The sequence below is a fragment of the Schistocerca gregaria genome, chromosome 10 (genome assembly GCF_023897955.1).
Source record: "Schistocerca gregaria isolate iqSchGreg1 chromosome 10, iqSchGreg1.2, whole genome shotgun sequence".
In the NCBI taxonomy this organism is placed as follows: domain Eukaryota; kingdom Metazoa; phylum Arthropoda; class Insecta; order Orthoptera; family Acrididae; genus Schistocerca; species Schistocerca gregaria.
The window spans coordinates 87,786,563-87,804,410 of record NC_064929.1 but is presented as its reverse complement, the minus strand read 5'-3'; the positions used below and the strand labels follow the sequence as shown (position 1 = coordinate 87,804,410).

General features: G+C 36.1%; 1 protein-coding gene across 2 annotated transcripts; it reads left to right on the top strand.

The window, feature by feature from the left end:
• Window positions 1-625: 625 nt before the first annotated feature.
• LOC126293264 (ATP synthase lipid-binding protein, mitochondrial) lies at window positions 626-8,678 on the top strand. Of its 2 annotated transcripts, none has more exons than XM_049986386.1 (5): window positions 626-768; window positions 1,074-1,146; window positions 1,225-1,329; window positions 1,664-1,769; window positions 7,822-8,678. In XM_049986386.1, the coding sequence occupies exons 1-5, from the start codon at window positions 641-643 to the stop codon at window positions 7,983-7,985; spliced, it is 576 nt and encodes a 191-aa protein (XP_049842343.1). In that variant the 5' UTR covers window positions 626-640; the 3' UTR covers window positions 7,986-8,678. The 2 variants fall into 2 exon arrangements, with proteins under 2 accessions (XP_049842343.1, XP_049842344.1); XM_049986387.1 differs by having other exon boundaries at window positions 727-832.
• Window positions 8,679-17,848: the final 9,170 nt, after the last annotated feature.

Here is a 17,848-nt window from a genome sequence, read left to right as displayed (position 1 = left end):
ACATCCTCTGCATGTATTACGTTAATAGTTTAGCACTTCTGTGCAAGTGGTTCCAAAATCTGTATGAGCTAGTATGTTTCAAGAAATAGGTGCAAGATGAAAGTTGTATTCCATTCTAAGCGCGATATATACGCTAATATGTAACCTAACATCCGCTCTTAAAATCTTTTGCAACTTGTTTAATTTGCGGAATCTCTCATTTACATTGTAACTCTCAAATACCGGGGCTCAGACGATAACTAGGTTCATAACTGAAGTAACTCGATTTTTGGTGTCATTAACTTCTAAGTAGTATTTCATGAACGAAACCTGCATGGCGTTGTCATAAAACTAATTGATCTTTGAACATTATATTTGCAATTTCAAGAACGCTATGCTTCTACATGCAATCTACGAGAACGAGACACATGTGCTGAACGCAAAACGCTGAATTAAACAAAGTGACTCAAATTCATTTCATTGCACTACTTTTTTAACAAATCTCGATGACAAATATATTTACACAAATATTCAAGAAAAGAGCGAGATATTTTCTCTTATGTACTATTTAAACCTTTATAATTCATTATATTATTGCACTAAAATTGCTAATATGATTAGAAATTCGCCGGAAGACGTGTTGAGGTCGATAAATTTAGTGATGGAAAAGGTGGAGCCACAACGGAAACGACGTAGTGCTGCATATAGAAGGAGCGCCATTCCGTTTCCCATCGGCCATTCGGGTTTTAGAAGCAACCAAGGTCGGTTCCTCCTTCACTCTGCGCGCTGGTAAGTTGTGAGGTCGGTAGTAAGTCGGGAAGGAAATAGGAAGGAATTAGCTGGTTTGTAGTAGGTATGTAGTGGTTAAATGTGACAGAGGATTTGATAAAACTCTTTTGCGTAGTGTAAATAAGAAAACAAAATTGTGTAACGATATATAATAATTCACCAGACCTTCGATTTAAGTCTCGCCATTTTCCTTGGCCGGTGTGTTAAGTTATTTGCTGCTATTTGTCTACATGTTCCACTTTTAAGAGTTCATGTGAATGGTTTTGTCGAGATTCTACAGGTACATTTTTTTTCTTGCCTTACAGGTTTTGGCCAACACCACCAATTTCAAAAATGTTCGCTTGTGCACGACTGATCGCTCCTGCTGCCAGGACTGCTGTAAGTTATTAGCGTACAAAAGTTATGTAATACTGCAGACGTTTTAACATAATCACTGATACATTTTTACTATTTTAGCTTGTGAGCGGAGCACGATCCTACATCCGACCTATCAGCAGCATAGCTGTTAACAGCCACAGCCCCTTATTGCAGAATGCACCGGCGTCACCATCGATTAGCCTGGTAAGAAATTATAGTTGCCTGTTATTGTTAAGGAGGTATCTTAATGCTTAGATATAAGATCGTAGGCAAGAATGATAAAAACGGGTAGTTACCAAAGTTCGTGTGGGGATTTACCTATTTTTCAGTTTCTTTGGTGAATATAAAGACTGCTCTGAATAATTTTAGCAGTGATGGTGTACATTTAATTTTTTTGTTCGCTAGACTCGATTTAGAAGCACACTAATTCTTCTAAATTCAGAAATATGGTTTCGAAATTAGGAGGATCATGTTCTGTTAACTAGAATGTGCCTATTGTGATAATTACACAGACCATTTCACATATTTTATTCCTCAGCTTCCAGCAGTGCGAAACTTCCAGACCACAACTGCAACGAGAGACATTGACTCTGCTGCAAAGTTCATTGGGGCAGGAGCTGCCACTGTAGGTGTTGCAGGTTCAGGTAGGTTTACTTTTATTTAGAATAGTTTCTTTACGCTTCTTGTATCGTGCGATGGCGCTGCTCCCAGTAATCCAAGATTTTCTTAAACTTCTGTAAATGGCAGTTTGTCAGAGGTACAGTCTTCATCCATATACAAAAGTGGTTTGCAGTTTTTCAGAGTGAAGCAAACATACTTGGGTTGCAGTTCCTCAATGTAATCTTGGGCTGTCAAAGATGAGGAAAATATAGTAAGCTGTGAAGTGTCTTAAAAATGCTAAATTGTTTTGTGTAAAAAGATGTTAAACTTTTCGACAGGAGCTGTTAGTTATTGTCCAAGATTTGTGCAAATTGTAAATTTATTACAGCCTGTCGTGCAATCTTGTAAAGACATTTGTTCTAACTAATCACTTTTCATGCCCTGTGATGATTGAAGTAAAGCTGAGAAAGCCAGTGGTAAGCTCACATCAGGGGTCTACATGCAGAGTACATTGTTACTCACCTGCCCCGGGAAGGTCTGAGAAAGGGCCGATAATACTCTTGAAGGGTAAACCTATAATGGGGTGCAGGAGAACAGAAATGGTGGGAGGGCAGTAGCTTAATTGGCCTGGGACACTTTACAGTGGAGGCTACAGCTGCTGTCCTTTTGGAAACTCCTGTGGCCAGCATTTTTAGTGCAATTTGTGAGGTGATATTCATCACAACTCAATTCAGACTACTCTGCCACTGGCATATTCTCGCTACTTCTGAGGGCCCAAAAATTGCTATCTGTTTCGTTTTTAAAAATCTCATTCAAGGTTTCAAATATTTTCTCTAAAACATTTTAAGTATAGTCAACATTTCATTCCTATTTGGACTCTTTAAGGCAATGTAGCCCAGGATGTGATGAATGTGTGGGAGAGTGGTATTCTACTTGGGAATTTATTTACTGTTGACTTTGAGTAAGTTTTTAGTGTATGCTCACAAATTTTCTATGGTTGATGTAAAGTGACAACAGCTTTTGTGAATGTACAGTGCAGTTTCTTTAACTGTTTGTATACTTATACAAACTGTTTTGTATTAGTGACCTTCACCTAGTATTCATTCTTGAGCTGGATCTTGACCTACCCTACAGATTAGTCTCATTACAATTGAAATTAGGATGGTATCACTAATACAAACTGCTTCAATGATCACTTTTGTTCTGAAAGGTTGTACTAGTTGTTATTAATGCCTTGTAGTTCTAAATACTGGTGTAAAGGTGGGCATCTCCCCCCATACAACATGAAGGGAACATGTTACTTACTACTTTAATTTTTGCTACTGAACATTAACTAACCATCTGACCTACATTAGATGTCAGGATCTAGTTTCATTTCTTGAATGTCCCATGTTGTCAGGCCTTCAGGTGACACTAAATATCTCTACGAGCAACTTCATTATCCCTGCTGTGTTGCTTGCATGTTTTATGATCAGCAATGGTAAGAATGCTGTTGAACAAACTTGTCTGCCTTTTTAGATAAATGTACATAGTCCACAAGCTACTGTATAGTGATTAGTGGAGGGTCCCGATACCATTACTTATTTCCTTTCTTGTCCCACCTGCAAATAGTGAGGAAACACTTTGTGCCTTTATATTATCCCCAGTTTCTCATTTCTTTAAGGTTCATTTGTGCATTGTATGTTGGTAACAGTGCGATCCTTTGGCAGGCAGGTTCAAATGCTGGTTCTCTAAATTTTCGCAATAGTGTTTCTTGAAAATGTCACCTTCCTAACAGGAATTCCCAAAGCACCTTTAACACTAAGGTGTTGTTTGAACCTACTGGTAACAAATTATCCAGAAGTTGCAATGTGGGAACCCCCCCCCCCCTCGAAGGGCCCAGTGCACAGTGTTGCTGCCATCACTTGGATGCTGTGCATAATTTGATTGTATAATATAAAGCAAAGTGTTAATGTAGAACCTGCAAAAAATCTATACACATTAAGGAAAATGCTACTTGTACGTAATACCAATAGGTAAAACATTTGGTTGAGTGTTTGAAGTTTGCAAAGTGCAAATAGTATATTATCTAAAGTGGAAATGTTTAGATCAGTGAAGTGTTTGAATACAGATCCAAAAGACTGACTTCATCCCTGGGCAGTCCTCAGATTTCAAGAATGACTTCGCCTTGTTTAGTGTTTAATAATGTAAAAATACAAAGTTGCACCTTGGTTTGGAGTCCCTGTTAATCGATTAATCCTGTAGTCCCATTATAGCCAGCTGGGTCAGTCAGTTCAAAGATCAGGAGGCAGCAAAGGCACACTGCTTCAACAGGACATTGCTAAAGAAGCACTTTAGGTCTCATTCCAACCTTCACATTAATATGATAGCTTGTTAAGCATCAAAAAGTTGTCTGATATGGAAACTAAATTCCAATCAGAAAGATAGATATAAATCGAGAAAAATGATCCTAGTTCTACCTATAGGAGTTTTCATTAGATTTATTAACCCAATAATTGTCATAATCCTTGCAACTATCAAAATAATTGACTGAGAAAAAATCACCATTATTTGGTAAGGACATAAGAATAGAGCTTAAACTTCTGGGGATAAGTGTTAACCAGTCGCATGCTCTGCCATGTACAGCATGAATTGACATTTTATAAATATTAATTTGCAGGTGTTGAAAATAACTTGTTTCCTTGTGACAAGTGTAAATGTCAAATGGTTTTGAACTATTTCAAGGACTAGTCAGAGGTTCCTAAAATGTTTAATCATTGGGACTTTCATTTTCTTAAGATGTAATTTTGGTGTACAGTTAACCTGATTTCCATCAACAAACCTTCAGTGGTTGCCATGGGGCCAAAATAATCCATAGTGTGCTAAAACAGTACATATTGTAAAAGCTATGAAAACTTGCTCAGTATTTTGAAACACCTCTTCTGAAAACAGTTATCAGTTTTTAAGGTATTTCCTTTTAGAGCCTTTGTTTATGGAAAAAAGTTTTGTCTGCACCACTGCCTCTCTAAGTTCAGAGTTAGTTCACTCTGAGTCTTCTGCACTTTTCCATATCTTTAACTTGTCTGCAAAAGTTGAGATGAAATGTGACATAACTTGATTTCTTAAACAGAAGTGTTAACTAGATTGCCAGTGCAGTAATATGGAATTGTCTTGAGATGGTCTTTCACTTAATAATTTGGGTGCTTTGTCTAGTTGCTTCTCTCTCTCTCTCTCTCTCTCTCTCTCTCTCTCTCTCTCTCTCTCTCTCTCTCTCTCGTGTGCGGAGAACTTACTGAACAGCATAGACTATAATTCCTAGTTGCATGTAAATTTTCTCCTGCAGAAAGAAAATAATCCAGGCAAAGCATGGGTGTGGAAGAATAGATGCGAACTAAAAGTACTTAATGCATATTTGAAACTTATTTCTGTATTCTGTAGATCTGTAAAATGTATTGATGTTACAGTATTGCCTTGGGTGCAGATTTGTTCCCTCCAGAGTATTAAATGACCACCCATTGCACTAATAAAATGTGCACATGTTGGTTGAGCAGTATATGCATGCAATAATAGAAGAGCGAAGATATTATACATGGAGTTCAAAGTACAGATGAACAAATAGTTTTACATTAAAGGTTGAGATTTAGAGTATGTTTAGAGTTGCAAAATAGTGCGTAGTGGAAATGAGTGTAATTTTGAGAATGGACATGGGGCGGGGGAGCTGTAAGTTACACTATTTATTAAATCATAGTGTTCTGAAGTAACTCTTAATTTCCAGTTATCAAAGCAGTGATTTGGGAAGGGGAAGTTGTTGGCAGGATATCAGGTTTAACTTTCCATATGGTTTAGTGCATTGATTTGTTACTAGATTTAATTCTAAAGTAACTTAGAAATTTGGAGGTGTTATTGCCTTTAACATTGAGATGAACTTGCATGGAAAATTCGTGTTTGTAGTAAGTGTAAAAAAAAAAAAAAAAACCTCAGGAAATAGCTATAATAGTCTTCTGAAATTATGTATCAAAATTACATAACCTCGGAACTGCAGATATGATGAACTTTTGTGGATTCCCCCGCACTTCTGATAAGTGAGAATACCACATCTGATCTGTGTTCATAAGAGGTTACTGAGAGTGATGATTTCAATAATTTTCTATCACTGTTCAGAGCACAAGAGACCAGAAAATATGATTATGTAGGTAATGTCCTGCAAGACTCATATTGGAACCAGTTGAAGGAAGTAAATGTGGAATTCAGAATTGATAGTTGTTAGCTTTTTGTGAATTGGGTGGTTGATGTAGTGTTCAAATGCAAACTGTAAATAACCTGCAGTGTGCTTGTTAATGTAACAGCATTGGTTTGCCATAGAATTGTGACTTGTTGAAGTATTACCTGTACACCTATACCATAGTTCTTGACTAGGAATAAATCTATGTACTATATGCATTTTGTGCCATTAAAGGGAATGGGGTAAATAGATATATGAATCTTTAACTCTGTTTTCATATGTGCATTTCTTATGCACTTCACACATTCCATGTAACAGCTACTGTACCATGTGATAATAACTTAATATACTAACAGCTATCTTTGTTGTTGTATCTGGACATAACATGTCTTGATGGCCAGTCAGTTTGTGCTGTCTGTGGTTTCATCTCCAGTAATATGTAAATAACATAATTAACAAGTTATGTGTAACTTTAGCTTGTTGTAAGTCACTAATAATGCTGGTGGTTTTTTCAGGTGTTGGTATTGGAGTTGTTTTTGGTAGTTTAATCTTGGGATATGCTAGAAATCCTACATTGAAGCAGCAGTTATTTTCATATGCAACCCTTGGTTTTGCACTTGCTGAAGCCATGGGTTTATTCTGTCTCATGATAGCATTCATATTGTTATATGCCTTCTGAAAGCTAATGAATATTTTCAGCTAGCTTTGACTGTCTTATTGTGTTCCTCTTCAGAAAGACTGATGAACTGTGATATTAACAACTAAAACCTTAAGACTTCATAATGTGTAATACTTATTACTAATGATTTTTGTAATAAAATTGCCCAGTTTGGGAAGTGAAGCATTTTTGTTTTACCATCTGAGAATATTTACTTTCGCCAGTATGTGATCCTTTCAGATTTTGTTAGAATGTTCATATTTCTAAATTGGCTAAAAGGTTTGTATCAGTGCTCTGAAGAATAATAATCTGTAGTCAAAGTGCTTCATTGAATGTAATCAAAGCATCATGGAATGTGGCTTCCCCAAACTTCAGTGGATTGCCATAAAGTGATATGTTAGCATTATCATTACATACCACATACTGATGTTTGTCAAAACAGTAGCATTGTGGCTATGGGGGAAATGTTACTCAAATAGTACCAAACTGAAGCCTGGTAAAACATTTCAGAATTAGGTTCAAAATTATGACTTTCTAGGAAATAGTTTTATTGAAATACATACATTACATCTTATTACATTTCGCCATGTGGCAAAAAGTTTAAAAATACTATCTCAAAACAACTTCAACGGCAAGTGAAAGTTTCTGCAATATCAGTAGATCAAAGCATCTTAACACTATCACATGTTCACTGTAGACATCACTTGTATATGCTACACATTTTTTTTACATTAGTGGAAGACTGCAAATATAGTTCATTTTGAGAATTTCACTATTAAGACAAGAAATGCAAAATTACATGGTCAACATCGTGAACATCTTATTATTGCCTGGGAAAATGTTGTAGATAACATGGAAAATCCACTTAGTGAAATGCAGTGAGTTAAAACCACCTTTTGTGTTGAAAAGAGCTTTACTCCTATGGTTCAGCAATGAAATTTCCACAATTCAAATAATTAGTATTGGCATGTGGAACAAACAAAATTGATTACCTGAACTGTGTGCCACTTGATGCTGTAGGAAAAGCCATAATTCACCCATTAAAATATTGTATTGTATGCATGTATATCATCTATTTTGGCATTTTTTACTCATTTGTAAATGTTACATTAAGTTGAGGACAAATTTCATAGGTTAAGAAGCCTCCACTTAAAATAAATCCCTGTACAGTACTATTTGCAGCTTCTTGATAATTTGCTGTGCTAATAAGTGAATAGAAATTCTTTCCTTGTTTCAGGTGCTGGAATTGGAACAGTATTTGGCTCCCTAATCATTGGCTATGCAAGAAATCCATCACTTAAGCAGCAGCTTTTCTCCTATGCCATCCTGGGGTTTGCCCTGTCTGAGGCCATGGGGCTATTCTGTTTGATGATGGCCTTCTTGTTGTTGTTCGCATTTTAAGTGCATTTTAGTTCACACCTGCTCACTGCCGATGGGGGTATGCCCTTTAAAGGGAGGGAGAGGGATGATAACCTAGTGGACAGAGGCATTCATTGGGGAAAGGTGTGGCAAGAAGCAATGTCCCTCCCTGACAGTGTAAGAGGGCTCTTCATAAAACTGGACAGCTGTACCACCTTTCGGGGCATTGTGTAAACATTGTCTACTTTTCTCCGTTGTCTGCTCTCAACATAGCAAAACTTGAGCTGCCTGCTGTGTGTGTGTAAAATGCCGCAGAAAGTAGGAGTGACTGAAACTTGTATAGTAAGCTACAAAGATTGTATTTCATTTTGAGTATGATTAATTCAGAGTAATTCTGTTAAAAAAATAAAACCCCGTGAATTGTTATAGAAATTTGTCATATTTATTTCTTGCACTTTGTAGCACCGTAATTGAATGAATGGTGTAAACTGTACAGCATAAATGGAAGTAAAGTGGAAAGGAAATGTTTCTTACTTATGGGTAGCTGATTGTATATATGTTGCATCCTCTTCAAACCTTACTTGTTAATCCTATTTACCATGTGTAAGATTGTAGAGATACAGTTGTACGTATTTTTTTTTTTTTCCTACAATTGGCAGGCATATATATGGTTGTTCTGTTGGAACAAAATAATGTAATATGGTTAAGTGAAAAATACACTGTTCTGTTTGTTTATGGTTTGTTTCATCTATATGGGCTGCACTGGTCTTTGCAAATTCCTTTACTCCTCAGTCTTTTCACACTTGAGATCTGGGGCAAGATAACTGCTATAGTTTAGCAGGAGGCAAATTCCTTAAGTTCAGTATATGTAAGAGGTAAATGTGATACAGAAATTTTGAACAAAGGAGAGATTCGTAGAAGTGGCATATATCTATTAAGTGAAAGATCTGATCCTAAATTCAGGAACAGAATTTCAATGTTTTGAAGTATTGTAATGCAGTTTCTAAAAAGCTTTATTCTGATGAAAATTTGGCATTTTACTAGTGGTTTTACTCAAATTAAGTAGACACTGGAAATTATAAAACTTGTGCAAATATTGTACTGCTGCAAAACAGTCAGATGCAAATAGATCTGAAATCTTGAACAGGCTTTTCAAAATTGATTAGTGGTTTGCTAGTGCATGCTCCATAACACTTAAAATCCTAGGAACCTCCACCCTTCAAAAGTTACTTAAATTCAAAAAAGTAAATGAAGCCAAAACTTTCAAGATGTAGCTTATCTTTTCCAACTGCTATTAAAGATTAAAAATTATCCCTAATTTTTAAATTAAGGAAAGTTTATTTTCTTAATACACTACAAAAAATTGTATTGGAGACTTTCAATTTAGTCAACGTTGCATGAAATTAGGTTGCACACAAATGCAGTTGTCAGAACTGTGGCAAGCAATTTGTGGGTTAACACTTTCAACTTTTGACATTGGATGAGTATTGTGGTTAGATGCACCCATAGTGTGAACAAATGTAGAGAATGAGGAAATAGTTGGCTTTCAAGGATCTATGCTATGTGTAGGTGTTGTGGGTTTTTTGTATTTATTGCAGAAACAAGTGAGTCTCAAGTGATTTGAGCTTTAACAGTATCTGAGTTGCAGAGCAAAAAATCAGGAATATGTACACAAATGAATTACGATGTATACCAGCAAAATGACTGGAACAGTCAATGCAGAGTAAAATCCTGTGGTTTGTTGGCCAATCCTTTGAGGAAAATAGTTGAATGTAAGGCTTCCTAGTAAAAGTCGTACAGATTACTATCACTTTTTGCACATTTCATATTCCAAAACTACAGCAATTTAGACTGAAGTATACACTGGAGGTGCTGTCTACAGAGACATGAAAGCATTTGTGTGCAATCCAGTGTCATTATGTAAAATTTTGAGTGTTAAAATATGCCTGTTCAAGGTGTAATAAACTACCTCTTGAGTACAATAGTAGAAAAGTAAATGGAAGAAATTGATCATGCTGTATTGGTCAACTTTTTGTTTCCCACTCAAGTGTGTATTATTGGAGGGGAATGTAAATAAATATTCCTTTAAAAACAAGGTTGAAATAAGCAAAACTAATGTCCTGCTGAGTAACATGGAGACAAGGCAACCAATGGACATTTGATAAACAAGCAACTGTGCAGGTAGTTAACCACAATATTATTACACATGGTGTGGCTTTGAATAGGTTGTGGTACATGAGGACTTCTGAAATGCTTATGCACAACTGTCTTGAAATCTTTCACAGTGATTTTTTTTTTTCCTCCATAGCTGCTGCTGTACTTGTTAAGTCACAGCATGTTTCTGATAGTAGTGGCCATGCAATAACGTTTTGGTTGGGTAATAAATGTACACAGACCAAGTGATTGTCTCATAACCAAAACTTTAGGAATAAAATTACACTATTTGACTGACCCTCAAAATGCTTGCTTACTTAAACATCTTAACTGTTTTTTTAAATTGTTCTGCTTATGGCAGTGACCAATGGAAATAAGACCACCTTGGTTGTTTATAAACACAGTGCTGTTGGAAAAGGATATTTTTTTAAGCAAAAAACCTGTATCAATAGAGCTGTAAACTGCTTTCATGTAAAATATATGGCACACAAGATCATTACCCACTATAGTAACTCCTATTAGTCAATGCATTCACTATTAAGTATACAGTCCATCCCACAGATTGGAGAAATTATTTAATGGTGGATTAGGGTACATTTCTCTGGAACTGCTTATAACAGATGGTTGGAGACACCGTAGTGAGCTCTGGTAGAGAATGGCCCAAGTGTCAGGATATGCAATAACATTCTTGGAGCTCCCAGTTGTCAGAAGTGGCTAGATTATTTCTCTTGTATAAGAGATTTCTAAAACAATTTGTGTTTCCTTTCAAGTGAATAGTTGAGCAAGGCTAGCAAAAATATTTAATTTGTTTAAAACTGACATCTCCCATGTAGAGTGCCAAGTTGCTTCATAGACGTCAGGTAGCAATTAAAACATAATGGTATGTGATGATGTGATTGTCTATCAGAATTGCAATATATGAAACTTGTGGTGTGTTTGCCTACCACAGCTGCAATTTATAAAACTATAAATGGGGAGGAACATTGCTAAATCTTTAAGGACCCTCCCAAATTAAGAAATGTTAAATTGTAGCAGAGTCTGTCAGCAGCATTAAATGTGTCTTAAAACTAAAATATGATTACTAAGAAACTGAAACAGACTAATTACATTTCCTTAGCAAAGGGAGTAATAATGTCACATGTATTTGAGCTACCACTGAGAATATAGGTGATAGATATATCTGCTAGTGGAGTTAAATACTTGTTGGAACCTCAGAAAATCCATGGTGTAACAGAAATACATCGGTTCTTTCATGGTATGCTATCAACCCCTCAAACCTCATTTTTCTCAGTGACGAAAGTAGCACAGGCCCAGACTACTTAACTAGTTGGATATCAGTAATCATAACATGTTTATGCCAGCATGTGACACTGCTAGACCCCTCCGTTGGGTGGCTCACACTCAAGTACTAGCAATACACTAATGTATTTTACCTTCAATCAGGTGCAATGAACAGCTGAGCACAATTTTGTGTTACCCTTCAGTAAGAGAACTTCTTAAAAAAAATGAGACAATGTAATTTGTGGTTACTTTAGTGTAAAATTATGTTATGTGTTCTCTCATTTTAAAAGAACAGTGTTTCAAAATGAAATATTAAAATATTAGCCCAGGGCATTTGAATATAATTGCCACCCCATGGCTAGAAACAGGAAATGTAGCATCATTTGATGCAGGACAGCCAATGTGGATTTATCTTTTGTGCAGTATCCGAAGTGCCACTGACACACATACCAGACGAATTCATTGTTTCTCTGTTTGACAATGCTTTTGTTAAGGCATCGCACTAGTATTTTCCTTTTAAAATTTGCATTTGCTGAGAAATATAATGTTCACAATACGGCTGTAAAATTTCTGAATAAAGCATGCCTCATATGTGGGAAATATGAATGTAGCAAACACATCATAATTTTAGATGTTTCCTGGGGAAGTTGGTTAATATAATTGATCACTTAAGACCATCATAATACAGATGGTGTGGTTTTCTCTGAGAAAGCGTTCTGTGTTATGACTTGTAGTGATGCTCAGTCAAATCTTTCAATGTATTGGCTTGGTAATGCTGTGCACTAAATACACACAAAACATGTATTATGTAATAAATGTGTACTAGCTGAAATCAGTGCTATTGGACAAATAAAAACTTGGAAGTAAAATTTATGTGGATGGACAATATGAAGTATGAATGTCATTCATTCATTACCGTAGCAATTTTTACACAAGTTAAAACAGTTTAATTCTTGTAGAAGGGCATTTTTTAGTAACTGTTCCTACCCTTTCTTTAGGCACCTTTTATGTTTGCCACAGAGGTACCAAATTAGTGAAGGTGTCCTCATTGTTAAGATACTTTAATGTACTCAATACATATTGCAATAGACATTACGTTTTGTTGGGCATACAGATGCAGTTATCACAATTTATTGAAGAGCTGTTAATGCATATGCCAGACATCCGTGGCATTTCTATTATGTATTCATAAAATTACACCCCCAATTTAATTTATGAATAGGACATTATGAAAATTTCTGGTAGATTAAACTTGTGTGCCAAGCCAGTTAAAGTCCTTAGATGTAAGGAAGTGTCCAAATGACAGCAGACTTACTGAAATGTATGAAATCTTGAAAATTTTCTCTTCTGGAATTGATACTTCTCAGTGATGCAGAGTATAGATGAAACAAACAGGACCTAACGAGGGCAATGAATTTTGAAATTTACTGCAACTGCTTTCAATTTTATTACTCATTTTCTCTTATAGTAATAATAGTAGTAGTTGCAACATGTATGTGGGTTAGTAAAATACCTGCAACCCACTTTGTAATCACAGCCAAGGAGCATACAGTGTTTCAGTGTTAGCATTAAACATCTAGGGGGTGATAGATGGCATCTTCAGGAACCATTTTTGGTTGAGACAAGATGCTCCTTCCCAGTGATGTTAAGTGTCCTGTGTGGCTTGTACCCCTGAGAATGGCAAGGTGTATGTACTCAGCAACATGTATATGCCTTGTGTGTTGCCTGTAATCCTGTCATCTGCTCAGTAAGACGGTAGGCCTAGCAAAATTAAAGTTCCTTATTCACATCTAAAACATCTTCCTCTGCTTAGAGACACTTTTTATCATTGAAAATAACTATTAATTTACTGGGCTAGGGAGTATGCAGTACATCTTGGTAGAAGACCTTGTTAATCTGGCGAAATCTCATCATCCTGGAACCCACGAATACTGAAGGACATTTAGTGTCAGCAGCAAGCATAAGCAAACATTTTGTTCTAGCCAAAGTTGTTCCCCATTACCTATCATCCCTAGACATTTGAATGTATAGAATTTTAAATATCTAGAATACATCAGAAAAAGCCAAATATTGTAAGCTTGGTAATACTGGATTAGAATGCAGCTGTTTTCAACTGTGGCCACATGCAAGCAAAGTGAGCAGGGTGTTATATTACTTTGCAAGACATCGTATTTTTTTATTTGCTTTTTGTTAGAACTGATTAAAGTGTGACACAACTTGTAAATCAAGCTGTAATTTGTTGGCTTCTTTTAGATGATTTCGCAGCCCACTCAAAATTTGTGGACTTTGGAAGGGTCATCTTTGTCATAAGTTCATGAGTGTTAGTAAAATGCTGGAAAGAAAAAGAGTTCCATGGCTTCATGCATATTAAGGGATTTATCAAAAGAAATATTTGCTTGAGAAAGCTTAATTTATGAGCGAGAATTGTTGGGGAACTTGCCTTCATATGGCAAAATATATAGTACTTTTGACAAACATACATAAAAGTGCATGATACTACCCATAGCTTTTGAAACAACTATTCTTCCCTTGAGAAGGAGATGGGGGAACAGTTTCGTAATTGCAATTGCCTAGTGACTTTCTGAGGTCAGCCTGAAACTAGAAAACCTGTCCCATCAGATAAATCGGAACACTTGTTTTGTAAAGTGAACTGGAAAATAGATGCATTTATTTTTATTTTTTTTTTTTTTTTTTTTGCACATCATCTATTGGCAATTTCTAACCTTCTGAAACTCATTTGCCAAAATCAGCATGGTAAATTTGTTGCCTTCAGTTTCTGTAATTCTGCAGTGTAATCATTTTGACCTACAATTACAATTTGTTGACAATATGAGACATTCAAATTTCTAATACATACAGCAAGGGGAATTAAGATAAAGGACACAGCAAATATTCCCTTAAGGATGGTTTACATCTTATCCATAATAGCAATCAGTCACAAATTCAGTAACAATTTTGCAAAACAGACACAAAATATGTGCCATAATTTACAGTTTTATAAATAATTATGTAACTTACTTATCTTTATGTTTGGGCAACTGTGATTTGCACTGTGCGAAACAAATTATGCAGGCCGTTTGACTATTATAGGTACAAACGAAAGGGGCAATTAGTGGACAATGAAACAGGCAAATAATAAACACAGGAGTGAAAAACGTTTCCCTATGTGACCTATTATTTATGTGCAGGAACATGAATATCTCATAATAGAGTTCCTGAGGATCCAAACTGTAGATATGAACTTAAGGACAAACACATTACACAACAAGTACTCAACATGGCCCCTATTCGTGTGAGTGCAGGCTTCAACACATCTTTCATCGAAGCCCGTACATGTCAAATATCAAAATTGGTATCTGAATGCAATCAACAATCCACAGTATGTCACAAACTGCTCTTCTCAGCGAAGAGTTACATACATTTGAAAGATAAAATATTTAAAAAGAAGACAATAATAGATGAGTTTTTAAAACATATTGGTGGACAGTATTTACAATTTTTACATAAAAATGGATGGCAATAAATGAATCTCTTTTAAAAGAAAACATAGGTGGAAAATATGATTTTAAGATTTCATTGATGACTAATACTACAGTTAAAGATATTGTCACTGATGATGTCATGGTGTAATGTTGATAAGTAAAAATGTCATGGGTCATGATGGAGGTGGAATGAGTATTTCTATGGGGCCATGTAGAACTGCAGGCAGTGAATAAGAGTCAGCTAGGGGGAGGTAGAAAAGAGAATGACTGTGTGAGGTGGAGTGTTGTGACTAGTGTTGGGAGGAGGGGTATATCTCGGGACACATTTCATTGTGGGAGTGGGTGTTGGATGAAATTCCAGAGAGAGAGGACGGATGTGGGATACGAATGAAGTGGCGCAGTAGGGATACTGGCTACTGAGACTGAATTTTGGGACTAATGCATTGAATCTGAAAGTGCTTTAGGAAGAGAAGAAAGTGTGGGAAGTGGATGTGAATTAGGAAATTTAGACGGATGTGGAGGACGAGCCGGAGTGCATGTTTTTACAGGATTTCAAGTGACTAGAAAGAATTACGAAGGATGAATCAGTACTGGAATACACTAAAGCTTTAAAATATCCCCACACAAAAAAAATCCAATGCGTCCCAAGTCAGGGGACCAGGGTAGTGGCAAAAGCCACCACCAATATACTTGGTGTGAAACACTATTTACCAGCAGATCTATTTAGATATCCAGTATGAGGATAAAATGAGGGCATTTCGTATACACTTCACTTGTAGTCATTTCGAGATAAACATAACTTTGGACATCAATAGGGTTGTAACACTAACAAGACCCCATACAGTGTATACTGTATCGGGGAAACCACTGGTTTCTTTATCTATGTTTATCGGAGTTATGTGCTTGTTTCATTGCCCTCTACTTCCCCCTTTCGTTTGAACTCTGTATAACAGCCAATCAGCACAATGGAAAGAGTTTTATAGTTGCAAGACCATGAAATAACTAAGAGTTTGTACTTGTACAAAGTTACAATTCCAGGAATTAAACAGGAATGTAAAATCATAAAATGGAGGCTTTCCTAGCCTGCTTTTGCATCCTTTATGGGAAGGATATGTTGAGAAAAATTTAACTTTTGGAAGGAATAAGAGATTTCATTTATTCAGCCCTCTCACCTTTTTGTTGCAATGCAGACACACCGAATTTTCTCAGGATGGAGAGAGATTTCAGTTTGGCAGCTGCATGTGAGGTCTACAACCACACAGGTCTGAGATCTACAATCACACAGGGTCAGCACTGCACTGAGAGCACATCTGTCACCAGTGACACAACCTGGTTGTTGTGAATTGTGAGTTAATGGAACTACATACTTCCCTCAGTAATAAATTGGTCATGATATGTGGGGCAAGATTGACAGATGAATGTACTGGACGATGGAAGTAGATTCTGGTAAATCTGGTAAAGGAAGGAGAAATTAAATATTTTGCAAAATAAGACAGTGGCTTTATGTACCTTCAGATATGGATCATACTGTTGTTAATTAGTCTGACACAATTCTGTCTAAGAATGAAACAGACTTGTGCAGTTGCACATTCTAGAATAGCAACAGAAGGTGGTTATGTCAAAGCTGGAATCCTTTTGTTACCTAAACCAACTGCAGATAAAATATGCATGAATCAGCCAGGATTTTGCTAAGGAGCAAACACCTCTCAGAAACTTAACAAAATGAGAGAAAAGAGCTCTCCAAGATTTAAATTTGGGTAATAATTCTAGTTCTTCCAGTAGAAAAGAGCAATGCTACAGTGAAAATGAGAGAAAACTACCACAGAAAAATTCAGGCATATTAGCTTCAGGGAGGTCCCACAACTTCTGTTCTTAGGATAATAAGACCAATAAAAGATTCTCCAATTTCTGCCACTGACAAAGGTCTTCTAAAATCAGGAGCATTGACATCAACTTTGGTTCACCAAAATTTCACAAACTTGGGCATTCCATTGATCTTTTTTTAGTACTACTGATCAACCCAACCTATGGAATTTACAATTGACCACTCCCCTACAACCATTTGTAGGAAAAACTGTCATTTATACAACTGATTCTGGTTATTTTATCAAAAAATTTCAAATCTATCAGATTGAGTCAAAGATTGGATATTTTTTTGTTGTGTCACTGTTTATTATGGTACCTCTCAATAATGTACTTTTGCAAAAAATATGGCAGATCTCTAAACACTATCTCATAAAACTTAAATTCAGTGGGACAACAAATTCTATGCATAAAATGCTGGCATGATTATGGGGAACCCCCTCAATGCAGTGATAGATAATTTCAGTATGAAAAAATTTGAAAAAACATTCTTTGAGGTGGCCAAGGAAAAATCCTTTTGTCTGTTTCAGACCATTCAAAATATTTTCACACATGATGTTGTGGAGAAGAAAAACTCTAAGACTTTTAAATTTTCTGAAAGATATTAATTCTAATATAAGGCTCATTAAGAAAAAAGAGAAACAAGGTCAATTTTCATTTCTGGATGTACAGGTACTTGAAAAACATTGGAATTTTAGGGTACAAAGTCTACAGAAATCCCGCTCACACCTTCAGAAAAATTCTTATGACTATCCCAAGCAGAAAAGGCGGGTAATCAAAATGTTCTACACGCTAAAAGAACCTGCGAACCCCAAAACTTGGAGAAAGAGCTCAGGCATTAAGGAACTTCTCTCAGAAGAAATGGCTATTCTGACAAAGAGGTAAATAGGACATTACAACCTAAAAGATTTGAAAAAGAACCAACTAAAGGGAAAGTTTTCCTCCCGTTCACAAAACTAGTTAAATGTCACATGATCAATGTACCAAGAGAACACTGTCTCGACAGATTGCTTAAACCAACAAGAAAGGAATTTAAACACTGTGAAGGACCTGTTCCCATCACTTGTCACAGCAGCAGTATACACAATCCCTTCTGCATACACTGAGGTGACAGAAGTCATGGGA

Coding starts and splice junctions, on each gene's coding strand:
- LOC126293264 (XM_049986386.1), top strand. CDS start 641: ATGGAAAAGGTGGAGCCACAACGGAAACGACGTAGTGCTGCATATAGA. Junction 1,330..1,663: donor CGTCACCATCGATTAGCCTG/GTAAGAAATTAT, acceptor TTTATTCCTCAG/CTTCCAGCAGTGCGAAACTT. Junction 1,770..7,821: donor TGTAGGTGTTGCAGGTTCAG/GTAGGTTTACTT, acceptor TCCTTGTTTCAG/GTGCTGGAATTGGAACAGTA.